This window comes from Euprymna scolopes, chromosome 1 (assembly GCF_053919585.1).
Source record: "Euprymna scolopes isolate OS-2025 chromosome 1, ASM5391958v1, whole genome shotgun sequence".
Taxonomy (NCBI): Eukaryota; Metazoa; Mollusca; class Cephalopoda; order Sepiida; family Sepiolidae; genus Euprymna; species Euprymna scolopes.
This window is the reverse complement of record NC_136482.1, coordinates 134,064,407-134,080,704: the sequence shown is the minus strand read 5'-3', so window position 1 is coordinate 134,080,704 and position 16,298 is coordinate 134,064,407. Positions and strand designations below refer to the sequence as shown.

The 16,298-nt window shown below is 35.1% G+C and overlaps 1 protein-coding gene across 4 annotated transcripts in view; it reads right to left on the bottom strand.

Moving 5' to 3' along the window:
* LOC145270916 (tRNA-specific adenosine deaminase 1-like) overlaps positions 1-8,002 on the bottom strand; it is a 235,289-nt gene extending 227,287 nt beyond the window's left edge. For 2 of the 4 annotated variants that reach the window (XM_080126565.1, XM_080126618.1), the window contains exon 1: positions 7,705-8,002. In XM_080126565.1, coding sequence (XP_079982691.1) covers positions 7,705-7,855 — 151 coding nt within the window. In that variant the 5' untranslated portion in view covers positions 7,856-8,002. The remainder of the gene's footprint in view (positions 1-7,704) is intronic. The other 2 variants (XM_080126497.1, XM_080126673.1) reach the window with 2 other exon arrangements.
* Positions 8,003-16,298: the final 8,296 nt, after the last annotated feature.

Sequence of the window (16,298 nt, the reverse complement as noted above, 5' to 3'; positions counted from 1 at the left end):
TACAGAAGAGATGTTGCAAGCCTATCTTTGTTTTATTGTTATTTCCATGGCAGGTGCTGGTCTGAACCCCAATCTCTGGTCCCCCCTCGCAAATCTTTTACGAAAAACACCCGTCTAGCTGAATCCACTGTCAAAAACTTTCCCCACTCTTTATCTATGCCTAAACCAAAACGTAGATTCCATGAACATAGCTTCTTTCTTAGAACTGCACGCCTGTGGAACTCTGTTCCTTCTGCCTGCTTCCCTCCTGACTACAACTTGGATGTCTTCAAGTCCAATGTAAACAAATTCCTGATGAATCGTCCCCCTTAAGTAAACACTTTAAATATCCACACTAACGTACTGTACTTACAATAACCCTTATCCCTGAGTGGCTTCCAGGCCTTGATAAGTGGTGACCACCTTGTAAAAAAAAAAAAAAAAAAAGAAAAAATAGGTTCTGGTGGAAAGTTTTACCTTTCGGGATTGCTCCAGCACCGGCGATATTTCAAAAGACCCTTTTTGACAATGTGTTTGATTTAGAAGGGGTGGTTAACAAAGCGGATGATCTTCTGGTGATTGGGAAGGGTTAAACGATGGAAGAAGCAACACTTGATCATGAACAAAAACTCTGGAAACTGTTGCAGAGATGTTGTGATCGTGGAATGCGATTGAATGCTGAAAAATTGAACCTATGACAAACATCTATATCTTTCCTGGGACACATGATTACCAGTTTACATCTTGATCCTGGGAAGGTAAGAGCCATAAAACAAATGACGTGCCCAACAGATGTGAATGGAGAGCAACGATTGGTCGGATTCGTAAATTACCTGGCAAAATTTCTACCACACATATCTGACGTGATGGCCCCTATTAGAAATTTAGTGAAGGTATATGTGCCATGGACATGGTCCCAAATTCATGAAGAGGCTTTTGGGAAAAATAAAGAGTTAGTGAGTGAGGCGTCAGTATTAAGGTATTATGACCCCAACAAATATTTGGTCATTCAATGCGATGCAAGTGAGAAGGGTATGGGGTTGCACTACTGCAAGAGGGTCAACCACTAGCCGTGCACTGACTGACACAGAAACTCGATATGAACAGATTGAGAAGAAACTACTAGCAGTAGTCTATGCATGTTTCACCAATATACGTTTGGTCAACAGATAACAGTACTAACTGATCATAGGCCACTGGAAGCGATCATGAAAAAAGAATTGGTGAAATGCCCAAAACGACTGCAAAACATACTGATACGACTACAGGCTTACGATGCTACAGTTCTGTACCATCCAGGTAAGAAAATGTTCTTTGCAAACATGTTATGAAGAGCATATATCTATGGATTGGGCGGTGAATATATGGATGATAAAGATGATGTCAAGGAAGCAGAATATATTCTTGTAACAGAAAGAAGGCTGCTTGAACTGCACTCAGCCACGAAGGAATACAGAAGCATGCAGCAGTTAAAGCAAATAATTATGGAAGGATGGCCAGACGACAAAATACATCTTTACTCAGAGGTGAGACCATATTTTAATATGCAGAGTGAAATGACGGTGCAAGATGGGTTAATTTTCAGAGGAAACTGGGTAGTCGTTCCACTGACACAGCGGGGAGTGTTGAAAGAAAAACTGCATTCCACACACCTGGGAGTAGAGGGATGTTGCAGAAGAGCAAGAGAATATTTGTATTGGCCAAATATGAACAGTGACATAAGGGACTACACTTCAAAATGCCCCACGTGTAAAAAAATATGAAGTAGCCAATCCAGCAGAACCATTAAGGGTCCATGAAGTTTCTGACAGACCCTGGGCAGAAGTGGGAATAGATCTCTTTAAGTTTGCAGATAGAGACTATCTCTGCACAGTTGATTACATGAGCAACTTTTGAGAAATTGATCATCTTCTCAATACACAAGCAAAGACAGTGATAACTAAACTGAAACACCATTTTGCACAACATGGAATACCAGATCAGGTGGTAACTGATAATGGGCCTCAGATTAGTAGCCAGGAATTTTCTACCTTTGCAAAAAAGTGGTGTTTTACACATACACCGGTCAGTCCATATAGTAGCAAGGCAAATGGTAAGGTGGAATCTGCAGTTTAGATGGCAAAAAACCTTTTCCGGAAAGCGATGGAAGGCTGACCCATACCTAGCAATGTTGGATCACAGGAATACGCCAGGCAGGGGTCTCTAATGACCAGCTCAGAAGCTCATGTCAAGAACAAAAACACTTCTCCCAACCAGAGAGGATTTACTCAAGCCAGAATTGCAAAAAAATCTAAGAAAAATGTTGAAGCAAGACCGCAGGAGATAAGAACATTCTTTCAACCACAAAGTAAAACCACTGAAACCATTGTATCCTGGAGATGTAGTACAGATGAAACCACACATAAATGGTCAAAAAAGAGTGGAGGAAAGCAGTGGTATGGTGGAGACTGGATGAGTCATATAAAAGTGGATGGGGAATTATATCGACGGAATAGAGTAGATTTGAAGAAAACTACAGAGACACCCCCACTCACATCAATAATACACCAGCCATATGAAGTGTAGAGAGAGTTACCCAAGAATGCAGGGCGGGGTACAAAAGAGATACGCACCACAGAACCACCTCAATATGAAGGTGAAATAAGAGAAAGCACAAACCCGACCCCATCCCCAACAAAACTAAGCCCGGAAAGGTTGTGGACAACACAGTTGGGAAGAATAGTAAGAGATCCTGTGAGATTCAGGGATTTCACAACATAAGTGAAAGGGCAGAATAATCCCTGTTAGGTATGAGGGTAGTCAGCCCCATGAATGACTAGATCACTATATTTTATAGACTCCGTTTTCATTCTTAGACTTTTTTTTTGTTTTGTTTTGTCATTGAGAAAAGGGAAGATGTTGCATGAGGGACTAATAAGAGTTTTCACCGTCTCGAGTTGTGTTTTTGCTTTGTTTACAATGATAATAAAGATGCAATTATTTAAAAGCCGATCGATCGTTCCGTCTTTTCTAATCCATTGACATCCTCAATAAGATAATGACACAGTTTTCACTGGTTGCCATTTTTGTTTCCGTTTTGAATGCACGCACGTGCGCGCAAAAACAAACATGATATGACGATCAATAAAAGCAATACGGAATACATTGGATAATAAAAATTTTAATCTCATTTCCCTTATGAATATTTATTTTTTTTATTTATAATATGGTTGATTAGTGTCCAATCGACAGTCATCCATTGAAAAAAATTGAAAAAAGATGAAAAGCAAGTGTATATTGTACAGGTCCAGCCTACTTTTTTTTGTGTTAACAGTCTTAAAATATCAGGAAATAATAAATTAATTAGGCATGTGCAAAATGAATGCCGATGCTCAAAATGAACCTCTCCCTCCAAAAATCAGGAAATTAACCAATTTTAATGAAATTTTGGTACTCATGCAGAGAGTGGTCCGTGCTGAAATAATAACGTTATTATTTAAAAAGCTATTCTTAACATGGGGAGGGGAGGGTGTTTTGTACCTATTCTGTACTTTAACCTTACAATTGAATAAAAAAACATATAATAAAACTTTAATTAAACGTGGAAATACGATTTAAAAAATAGCGCAGATCACTCTCTGCATTAGCACTGAAATTTTCAGTATTTATCAAATAATGATCAAGGAATATATTCAACCCATTATTTTCATTTAAATCTTAGTGAAAATATATTATTTTGTTTAAACAAAAAATACCTTTACTAAAGTTATGATTTTCAAAAAAAAATTTAATTTATTTTTGTTTTTTTTTATGAAAATAAAGCATCGTAAAATACAACAATTAAAAAGAAATTTAATTTTTACAGGAACATTACGATAAAAGACCCTATAATCTGTATGAATGGATTCGATATAACTCGAAGAAAAATGAATTTTTCGAACTATCGATATTATCATTGAATTAAGCATTGTTTATTGAATATTTTCACACAAAAAAATTATAATAGCAAAAAATATTTCTACTTTTACAGGTTTCGCATAATTTTTATATGCTTAAATATGAAACTTTCGGTGTAACAATCTTTACATAATATTGAACCAAAAATTTTTAAAATTTAATTTAAAAACAGGAACATAAAAAATAATGAAATTAAAAAAATGGTAAAAAATAATACAAACGTTCAGAATAAGAATGTACGGATGCACGTCTGAGAAAAAAGAAAACTAGCACCCCCTTCCTCCCTTTTAATTACATGACGTCATTTTCAGTTTTTCGACTGGCTGAAATTTTGGGCTTCCGTATATTTCGTGTTTACAAAACTTTAGTTGGTTGCGCTTTTGCGAACAGCAGAATCACTAGGTTTTTGGTCTAATTAAGCTTTTTTTTGTACAAACAAGGTGTTTTATTATTATTTAATTCAATCTCTTGGGACTTTACTTATTTTTTTTAAAGGATTTTTACAATGAATTAACTTCAAAACTTAGCTGAATTGGTTGAGCTCGCCGTGAAAACATTTTTCATAACTTTTTTTTTTTTTTCCACGTGTACAAATTTTGTTTTTACCTTTATGTTGAATCAATGAATTCAATTGATTTAACAGCGAGACTTTTTCAAGACAAATTAAAAAAAAAAAAAAAAAAAAGAAAAAAAACGTATTTTTTTAGATTAGGTTAAGGTTCACCTCCACAATTTTCTTTTAAATGACGACTTTATAGGTTTTCGACTACGGAAATCGCGTTGAAATTTTGCAGAAATAAGTAATTATCAAGATATAAAAAGTTGTTTATGCATTGCATTCTTTGGCGGCCATCTTTGCTACTCGCGTAGATTTGTTTATGGCGCGTGCACGCTCGTAACAAAGAATGCAATGCATAATGCAACTTTTTATCTCTCGATAACTACTTATTTCTGAAAAATTCCAATGTGATTTCCGCATTCAGCATAGTCGAAAACCTATATAAGTCGTCATTTAAAAGAAAATTGTGGAGGTGGACCTAATCTAAAAATTTACCAAAAAAAAAAAAAAAAGTACCGGGTACTTTTTTTTGGTAAATATCCAGATCCGCTACTACAGAACACCGACCACTCTAATTTTTTTTTTTTTTTTTAGGTAATTGAGGTCGCTGACAACGAATCTGATAGTCAAACTTGGGGCAAATTTACCGTTTGCATGGCATTAACCCCCGAACCCACGAATAACTTTCCACCATTTTGCAGCTTCCGTGTGCGCTGAAGCATGAACGACAGCTTGCTTCACCTAGCAAACTTCCTTCTCACATGGCGTACCAATAAAAAAATTACGGACTGACATTTTTTTAATGACTTACAGTTAAAGAAAAGTACAACAAATTGGGGGACTTTTTTTTTTTTTTGTCTCCCGTAGTTTTTAATGTGGTTTTGGTTTACAAAAACATAAGCACCAAACATCTTCATGTTTTTCATTCTTTTTTTTTTGCGGGAGAGGGATTCAATTATAGAACTTATGTGGCTTAATAGGTGCTTTTGCAGTTTAGTTGAACGTTTTTCCGTAAGTAACGCACCGACATTTAGCAATTAGAACACCATTTAACATTTTCCGAAGATTTTACTGTTTACATTGGGGGCGCGAGCGGGGGGGGGGGCGAAACAGTAAAATCTTCAGAAAATGTTAAATAGTGTTCTAATTGCTAAATGTCGGTGCATTACTTTTTGAAATTTTTAAAATTCTATGTTCCAGGTAAAAAAAAAAAAAAACAGATAAATTACCCCCCCCATTTGGAGTGCTTTCCTTTTCTTGTTTTATTTCTTTTTCAGTTAATTTTAAATTTTCCACCCAAAAAGTGTTATAATGTATTTTTGAAAATTAGAAAATTCTATGTCCTGGAAAAAAAAATCCCTCCCCCAACGTAGTTTGCTTGGTGAAGCCGTCGTTTATGCTACAGCGTGCATCGTAGCAAACGGAAGCTGCAAAATGGTGGAAAGTAGTTTGTGGGTTCAGGGGTAAATACCATGCAAACGGTAAATTTGCCCCAAGTTTGACTATCAGATTCGTTGTCAGCGACCTCAATTACCTATATAAAATAAAAAAAAAAACAAATTAGAGTGGTCGGTGTTCTGTAGTAGCGGATCTGGATATTTACCTTTTTTTTTTTTTTTTAAAATATATATAGGAAACTGATACCCCACTTTCAAATGTTAAATTATTTTTTTTTTAAATGCCTTCTTTCATATTATCTTCAAAGGGGGTTTGTATTACTGTGTACACAGATTCGAAAAAGTTGTCAAAAACTAATATATAACAAATAAATGTTATCAAAGGCAACATAAGTTACTTTTCTGCCAAACTGGATATATTTTTTGTGTTTTTATTCAATGTAACATTTATTCAGCTCGAAAAACATAGTGTTTACCGATGTATTCGAAAATTCAAGATGGCGTCTCACACCCACTTTAACACCGTAAGTTTGGAAAAAGGTGTTATAAATAAAAAAAAAACTATACAAAATACTATTAAAAACCCGCCGGGGTTTGTATTACTGTACACATAGATTCGAAAAAGTTGTCAAAAAACAAATATATAACAAATAAATGTTATCAAAGGCAAGATAAGTTACTTTTCTACCTAACTGGATATATTTTTCGTGTTTTTATTAAATGTAACATGTTTATTCAGCTCGAAAAGCATACACTGTTTACCGATGAATTGGAAAATTCAAAATGGCGCCCGACACTCTCGGTAAGTTCAGGAAAAGATGTTATAAATAATAAACTAGACAAAATACTGTTAGAAATTCGCTCATTATATGTTACCGTGACATTAGTTGACATATATTCGGTGTTTTTTAATAGTATTCTGTATAGTTTATTATTTATAACACATTTTCGCAAACTTACCATGTTAAAGAGAGTGTCGGGCGCCATTTTGAATTTTCCAATACATCGGTAAACACTGTATGCTTTTCGAGCTGAATAAACATGTTACATTGAATAAAAACACGAAAAATGTATCCAGTTAGGTAGAAAAGTAACTTATCTTACCTTTGATAACATTTGTTATATATTTGTTTTTTGACAACTTTTTCGAATCTGTGTACAGTAATACAAACCCATTTTTCGTGTTTTTATTCAATGTAACATGTTTATTCAGCTCGAAAACCATACAGTGTTTACCGATGTATTGGAACATTCAAGATGGCGTCTGATTCTCTCTTTAACACGGTAAGTTTGGGAAAAGGTGTTATAAATAAAAACCCAGATAAAATACTGTTAAAAACTCGCTCAATATATGTTACCGTGACATAGGTTGACATATATTCGGCGGGTTTTTAATAGTATTTTTTCTAGTTTTTTATTTATAACACCTTTTTCCAAACTTACCGTGTTAAAGAGGGAGTGAGGCGCCATCTTGAATTTTCCAATACATCGGTAAACACTATGTTTTTCGAGCTGAATAAACATGTTTGAATAAAAACACGAAAAATATATCCATTTTGGTAGAAAAGTAACTTATATTGCCTTTGATAACATTTATTTGTTATATATTAGTTTTTTGACAACTTTTTCGAATCTATGTGTACAGTACAGTACAAACCCGAAAAACACATACAACAACTACGGCACATTTTTTTTTTTCGTTGACGTAAATTAGATTTAAATTAATAACTTTGATTTAGGAATGAGAGTAATTAATAATTCAGTGTTTAATGGCAATTACTTTGATGATTCAACAATTATTCCTTAAATTTTAAATAAATTTATTAATACTACCATGTGATTCCATAGCCATTACCACAGATGCCAATAATGTCCATTCCCGATTGTTCCTAGGTTTTCCTTTGCACGTTAGACAATTTTTGTAGTTTTTATAACTACAGTCGGCGATTTCATCAGCAAACTCCTTACTTTTATAGTTAAACATTTTTCAGCTTCGGAGGTGATTATAAAATAAATGATTACTTAAGGGATAAAAAGTATATAATGGGGCGGGGCGATGGTACCGAAACCGATCAAGGGAGATAATCCATTCATATCAGTTTTCGTTTTGCTGGTCATCAACAGTGTTGCCAACTGAGATTTCAAAACCCGCTAGATTCGGGACATAAAATCTCCAGAAAATCGCTAGATTTTTTACTTTTCGTAACCGAGATTTTGAAAACCCGCTAGATTAACAAAAAAAAAAAATCTCCAAAAAAAGAAACATTAGATTTTAACTTTGTACCTTAATATATAAATTTAGTCGTTATGCAGAGTACGGAGCGTGCTTTTTTAGACATGAATTTCAAGTTAAATTCAATTTTTACGGTAGCTTTTGTTTATTAAATTGTTAGAATAATTAACCAAAAAAGCCCATCCTCTCACGTTAAGAATAAGTTTCTAAATAATAAATAATAACGTTATTATTTCAGTGCAATCAGTATTCTGCATAAGTACCATACATTTTTTTTTTCATAGGGATCACCATTTATCAAGGCCCAGGGGCCACTCGAAGATAAGGGTTAAAGAGTGTACAGTAGTCAATTGGACAATATAGTAATTGTCAGTAATGGAAATTCAGTAAATTTGTTAACTTAAGGTGAACGGCTTATTAAGAACTAGTTTACATTGGACTTGAAGACAACCATATTCCACTATTACAGCTGGAAAGAAGGAAAACAGAAGACAGTTTCACAGGCGTGCAGTTCTAAGAAAGAAGATTTGTTCATGGAATCTATGTTTAGGTTTAGACACAGATAAAGAGTGGGGGTAATTATTGATAGTGTTTTCAGGTATACAAGTGTTTCTTGTGAAATCTTTGACGAGGGGAGGCATAGATTGAAGTTCAGTCGAGCACTTGCCATGAAAATAACGATAAAGCAAAGACAAACTTGCTAAATCTCTTCTGTGAGAAAGAGGTTGCAGGGAAGAAAAAAGGACATCTCTTATGAGGCTACGAAGTCTATTTTGAACTCTATCAAGGCAGGATAAGTCCCTTCTAGCATCTCCTGCCCATATGTGGCAACAGTACTCGATCCTTGGACGTACCTGGATCTTATATAGATAGAGAATTGCATCAGCAGTGAGATATCTACTGGATTGATAGAAGGATCTGACCATTTTTCCAGCAGCCTTGGCAACAGATTTGATGACCATGTTCCATTTCAGATCAGGAGTAAAGGTCAAGCCCAGAAGCTTGTCAAAACATGAGGTCTCCCAAAGACGAGATCCATTCATTTCAATTGATGTCAGATGGGAATCAAAGTGTTGATGATGTAAAGATATAACCTTGGTTTTAGACGCATTAAAAGTAACCAGCCACTCCTTTCCCCATTGTACCACGTGCTCAAGATCAGAGGAGAGAGAATCGAAGAGAATCGGAGAGAACTTGGTCGTTTACTGTCTTAGATGTGCTACCATAAATGGTAGTGTCATCAGTATAAATGTCTACAAATGATGTAAGGATGTGATTTGGAAGATTATTAATGTAGATCAGGAAGAGAGTTGGGCCCAGGATGGAACCCTGAGGGACTCCAGCATTAATACTGTGAGCTTCTGATTTCTGCCCATCAACTACTATTCTTATGAACCTATCAGAGAGAAATGATTTGATAATTGAGAAGACATTTCTAGCTTTACCATAGCTGGAGATCTTGTGAAGTAAACCTTTATGTCATACCCTATCAAAGACTTTTGATACGTCAGGAGCAATTGCCCTAGAAAGGTTGCCTCCATCAAGAGATTCGCTAATCCTATGAGATATAACTGTAAGCACATCTGCTGTAGATCAAGCAGAATGGAAACTATATTATGTGTCACTAAGAAGGTTATTTTTGCTGAGATGGTTGATTACTTCTCTATTTAACACAGATTCCAGCAACTTACTCATGATGCACAGGAGACTTAGCCTGTACTGAGAGGGGGATGAGCGATCACCTGAATTCTTAAATACAGGGCAAACTGATCAGATTTCCAGGATGATGGGAAGCAATTCTCCTTAAGACAATGTTTAAACAGTTTTGTATATATGGATGCTAGTTCTGGTTGAAGTTTTTTGAGTACTATAATTGGAATACCATCAGAGCTGGCTACTTTACTAGAATCAAGGTTTTTGATTAGCTTGGCAACATCACATACTGACATTTTTATATCACATAGCGTGTTTTCTGATACAGGAGGAAATATTGGGGGTTGGCAGGCATTGTCGCAAAGGGTAGAATTAGCTGCAAAGTTCTTGGCAAAGAGTTTGGCTTTGTATGATGCTGACGAGATTACCTCAGGTCCATTGATGATAGTTGGGATAGAGCACACGTTTCTGTTCAGGATTCTGTTTGCTATTTGCCAAAACTAGTGGGGACCAAGTAACTGTTCAGTTACTTTGGACTTGACAAACTGAGCATACAACTCTTTGCGTACTTTATTACTTTTTTTTACAATGGTTGCTGGCAGTTCTGAAAGCATCTTTAGTCTCAGTACATCTATTATGTTTGAAACAATGGAAAAAGTGATTTCTGTGCGCAATGGCAGCGGCACATTCTGGAGAGAAACACAGCTGGCTGTTAGGTTTTTGCTGGAACTTTTTCGAGGGTATGAAACGGTCAATACCTACAATTAACCATTCTATCAGGATTGATACTATAGAGGACACATCCTTTTTAAACATAGAACGCAGAGGTAGATCTGATATAAATGTACGGAAGCTATCCTAGTCTGGCATAGAGTATCGATATACTGTACGATGGAGGTACGTCTGAAGACTTTTTACATTTCATTTTTATCTTAATTGATACAACAGAGTGGTCGGAAGATCCAAGTGGAGACAGAACGGAAACTCCCTAACACACACACACACACACACACACAATAAATTATAAGTTTCAAATTATATTCCTTGTTGAATAATAAATTGTAAATTCTAATTTACAGAGTTTAGATAAAAAAAAAAAAAATCAATTTTTAATTAGCTCCCAAAATGATTGTCGGATTTTATCAATGACTTTTTCCGCAGCAGTAACAGGATAAAATATTAATTATGGAAATATGTGCAGATATGAATTTGTCTGTTTTATTTATCATTTTGTGAATATTAATGTATCTGACTTTTGCAAATAAATATTACTTTTTCACAAATATTAATGTGTTGCTATTTGGTTAGTGGGAGGTTTTGCTTGTGTAAGAAACAAATTATGAAATCACAATTTTTATAAAAAATTAAATTACAAATTTAAGATCATAATATCACCGAAGAAATTGTCGCAAAATACAATTCAAATAAATATTTGCATAATAAAAATAACAACAAAAAATCAATGAATAAAACTCAAAAATACATTTTAAGTAAAAACATTATGTCATGTCGAAATTAGTAAAAATTCCAAAAATGACAAGAAGAAATGCTTAAAAAGAAGATCTAAAAGTTTTAGCATTTGAGCGTTTTTTTTTTATTTTTTTTTTTTTACTAAAACAAACAAAAAAATCAGTCGGTATTGACTGCAATAAAAGAAACTTAAAACTGCATTTTTCGACAGATTTTTTTTCTTGTAATTGTAATGTTCTACTTGATTATTTTTCAGACTTGTTGAATTTAATTTCGACAGGCAATTAGACAATAGTGATCTTTTTACTTAAAATGCATTTTTGTATCCAATTATAATGCACAAGGATCGAATCCACAAAACCCCAGAAAACAAATTAACATTTGAAAAATAAACTGTTTTAAGAAATTGCAAAAATCAAACAAAATAAGTCCATTAATTCGCTATATCATGACTGAAAAAAGAGACAAAATTAGTTGGTAATATTGGTCAGTAAACCACTTCAATATATACCTACCCTTAATTAATGTTATTTAAATTATTTGTCACATTATTATTTATATTTGAGAATTCAAATGTTAAAACACAATGTAATTCATGAACGATTTATTTTAATCATTTGTTTTCTTTTTTTTCCCCCGAATGATAAGCACAAGTTAATTACAGTATTAATAAATTACCTTTCTACCATTAAAATTTAAGATATTCTGATAAGTTGTCAGAATGATTTTCAGTTTCAACAGGACTAAAACTTGTCCATATAAGTAGAAAAGTAACTTTGATAACATTTATTTGTTATGTTTGTTTTTTAACAAATTTTATGAATCTATCTGTTTAGTAAAACAAACCTAATTTAACTTGTAAAATCCTATTAAAAAAAATAATTTTACTAAAAATAAAGAATAAAAAATGGTAGTTAAAAAATGATATAAGCCTGAATTAACCTATCTTGGCGATAAAAAATGAAACAAACAGGGTCACAAGACCGCAAGTTAGTGTCGTTAGTTTATGTTTGTTATTATAAGTAATTAATAACCAAGTTGTGGTTTTATTTGATATAGAACTTTATTACATATTTACATAGGAAGAGAGATTGAAGGTACGTGTGTAGAGGTCTACGCCATGTTGTCGAATACGATATGCATTAGGCGGTTTACATCAATATTCATACACCATGATTTCCTTGTTACGCGTATGAAAGTAGTTCTATGATAACACTACATCCCCCTTACCAGAAGGAAGAAAAGTAGTACACATTGTTCAGATGTTTATTGTTTAAATCTGTTTGGCCTATGGATTTCACGACCATGTCTTGTTATATTTGGTGCGTGTTTCTTAGTGTTTATTTGGTTTGAGATGCTTGTGTTAGGGAGTTCAGATTGAGATTGGGTTTGGTCACTGAAGTGAACATGTTTATGGGTTGCTTTTCCATCTGCTCTGATATGGACTCTGCCACGTCTTTTTGACGATCCATCTGGCAATTTGAGGATGTACGATCTAGGTTCTGTACATTTGCTGAGAATTGTTGCTGGTTTCCATTTTCCAGTTTGGTTATCCCACATACGTACGTGTTGTCCAGGGACAAGTGCTGGTAAGTCATGGGCTGTTTTATCGTGATAGGTTTTTTGTATATCCTGTCTGTGCTTTAGTTCTTCGTGGATATGGTCACGGTTGGGAAATCTGTGATTCGTGATTTTTGCAATCAGGTTCAATTTCATGATGCGACTGTTTAGAAGTTCAGCTGGGCTTGGAAGTTTGTGGCTGATAGGCATTGTTCTTAAACACAGCATTGCAAGGTTAATATCTCTTCCTGCTTGCTTTGCTTTGACTATTGTTCTTTTAATGGTTTGAATCTGTCGTTCAATGAAACCATTTGATTTAGGAAACCTTGGAGATGATGTGATATGATCGAATTGCCATTGTTGAGCAAATTCTTTAAATGCTTCACTGGAGTACTGTGGTCCGTTGTCACTAATAACTCTGGTGGGAATACCATGTTCTGAAAATATCTGCTTCATTGTTGATATGACCATGTTGCTTGTGGCCATGCTATTCATTTTCCGTATGATTGGGAATTTACTATAATAATCAGCAATTATGAGGTATTCCTGGTCGTTACAGTGGAACAAGTCAGTGCCAACAACTTCCTATGCTCTGCTAGGGATGTCGTGTGGTTGTAACATTTCTTTTGATTGTGCTGGGAGGTTTTCCTGGCATATTGAACACTTTTTGATCATGTTCTCAATATCAGTGTTAATTCGCTCCCAGTAGACAGTATCTCTAGCTTGCATACGTGTCTTTTCGATACCTTGATGGCTGTAATGTAGTTGGCCCAGGATAGTTTTCTGCTGATTTTCAGGGATAATAATCCTTGAGCCTTTCATGATTATGCCATCACTGACAGATAACTCATCTCTGTATGACCAGTATGACTGAATTGTCGGTGGTACTTCCTTAATTGAGTCTGGCCATCCTGTTGTTATGGTTTCATGTAATTGGTTGAGTATTGGATCATACTTTGTTTCCTTTTTTATTTCATTCAGGCGTTCGCTCCTGAATCTCACCAAGTCAACTCGAATATCTAAGTCGATCATGTCAGTGTTTTGAGTACTGGGGAGACGATTTAGTGTATCAGCTATAGTCATTTCTTTGCCTGGTATGTATTCTATTTGTATCTGGTATCCCTGTAATTTGGTCATCATTCGTTGTAGCCTAGGAGGTGCACTGGTCAGTGGTTTCTGTAGTATCATGACCAAAGGTTTATGGTCGGTGTATACCTTGAACTTCCGTCCATATAGGTAGACATGATACCTCTGCACACCAAATACAATTGCTAGAAGTTCCCTTTCTATGCACGAATACCGTTGCTCGGCGTCTGTTAAAGATTTTGACGCATATGCAATAGGTTTTTTGTTTTGCATTAATGCTGCTCCAAGTCCTTTTAAACTCGCATCAGTTTGCAGTATTGGCACTTCATTCGTGTCGAAGTATGTTAGTGTGGAGTCTTTGGTGATTATTGTTTTAAGCATCTCAAAGCATACCTTGTGATGCTCTTCCCAGAGTGTCTTGTCAGCTAAATTTGGTATGAATGGTGATAAATAGGTGACAAGGCCTAAGAATTCTTGTAGTTCTTTTTTGCATGTTGGATATGGCATGTCTTGTAAGTCTTAAAGTTTTTCTGGGTCTGGGCTAACACCATTTTCACTATATATCATTCCAAAGAAAGATATATTTTTTGATTTTATTTTGCATTTTGCTGAATTAAACACAAGACCATTTTTTGCAGCTACTTGCATGAGCCTGTATAAGATCTTATCATGCTCTTTGTCCATTTTACTATAGACAACAATGTCGTCTGTAATTCCAATTGCTCCGTCAACTTGTTCGAGTATCTGGTCCATTTTCATTTGGAAAATGTCCTGGGATACACTTAACCCAAATGGTAATCTCAGGAAACAGTATCTGCCAAAAGGGGATTGGAATGTCGTTAGCAACTGAAATTCCTGATCCAAATGTATGGACCAATAACCAGCTTTGGCATCAAGTTTAGAGAACAGCTTGGCACCTGCAAAGTGGTGTGTTAGCTCCTCCACTGTAGGGGTTGCATGGTGTGGTCTCTTTAGCGCAATGTTAAGGCGTCTTGGGTCTAGACAGATTCTCAGGCTTCCATCTTTCTTGTGTGAATAAGCTAGACTGGAAACCCAGTCTGTTGGCTTTGTGACTTTTCTAATGATCTTGTTGCTGACCATTTTGTCTAGTTCCTGTTTTATGTTGTCCTTTAGGGCAATTGGGGTTTTTCTTGGTGGGTCAATGTGAGGTTGTACGTTTTTGCTCGTTGTTAACTTGACATGTCCAGGCATAGAGCCTATTTTGTCGAATTGATCTGGATAGATCTGTACCAAGTCTTCGATTTTGTTGATTGGTTTTACTATGTTTTGTTCTTTCACCGTGCAGTGAAGAGTGACCATTTCCAGTATTTCCAGTGATGGTAGTCATAGAATTGCTGGTCCATTCACATCTACTATATAGAAGGTGCTTTCGTGCCAATCAGGGGTTTGGTAGTTGCATGGTATACTGATATTGCCATAGCACTTTATCGGTGTTCCATTGTAGGCTATTAATTTTTTGTCCTTACTTTGTTTTTTTAGTTTTGGGCAGCCATCAGTAGTTAATTTCTCAGTAAACATTCTACGGAATGTAGAAATTGGTAATGTATTACCTTGGGCTCCAGTATCGACTTTAATTCGTAGTCTATGAGTCCCGTTTCGATTAGGTAATTTTATATTTATATAAGCGAAGGCTTCATCTCTCTGTGTTTGAGAGGGTGTGTTAATGGTGGAAAAAGTTAAATTTTCGAATTGTTCATTTAGTTCCTGGATAATATATCAGTTTGGATGAAGTGTTTTTTCTTGGTCTGGTTCATGTTTAATGGTTTTTGTTTTCCACGGTCTCTGTTTTGTGATCTTGACCTTGATCTTCTGTTATATAAACATACTGTTGCCCAGTGGTTATATTTTCCACACGTTTTGCATTTGGAACCAAATGCTGGGCATGCTTCACGTCGATGTTCGTGACTTTTTCCGCAATTAAGGCAGTTGTTTGCCTTTCTATTTTGTTTATATTTTTTAATTGCTTGTATGTCAGTATTGGCGCTATTGTCCTCCCCGTTATTGGTGTTTAACATCTCTCTATATGTGGATTTGTTGCCTCATACGTTTTACCAATTCGGATGGGTTCATCCAGTGTTAGCATATTATCTTTTCGTAATAGTTCTTTCTGGAATTCGACAATTGGGGTAATCGCAATAATTAGTTCTATAATTCGCTGTTCTTGTTCAGTGTCGGTTAGTGAGCATTTTAACGTAAGTTGACGACATCTATTGACGAAGTCGTCTAATGTCTCATTTTGTTTTTGTTTATAAGACATTAGTTTTAGTCTGTTAATCCTAAAGTTTTCTTTAGGTTCTAAATGCTCCAAGAATTTATTAAAAATAGTGTCGGGAGAACGTTTTTCCTCATCTGTTAATTTCCAAGTGTTAAATTTTTTGAGACCTTCGTTGCCGGTCTTTAGCAG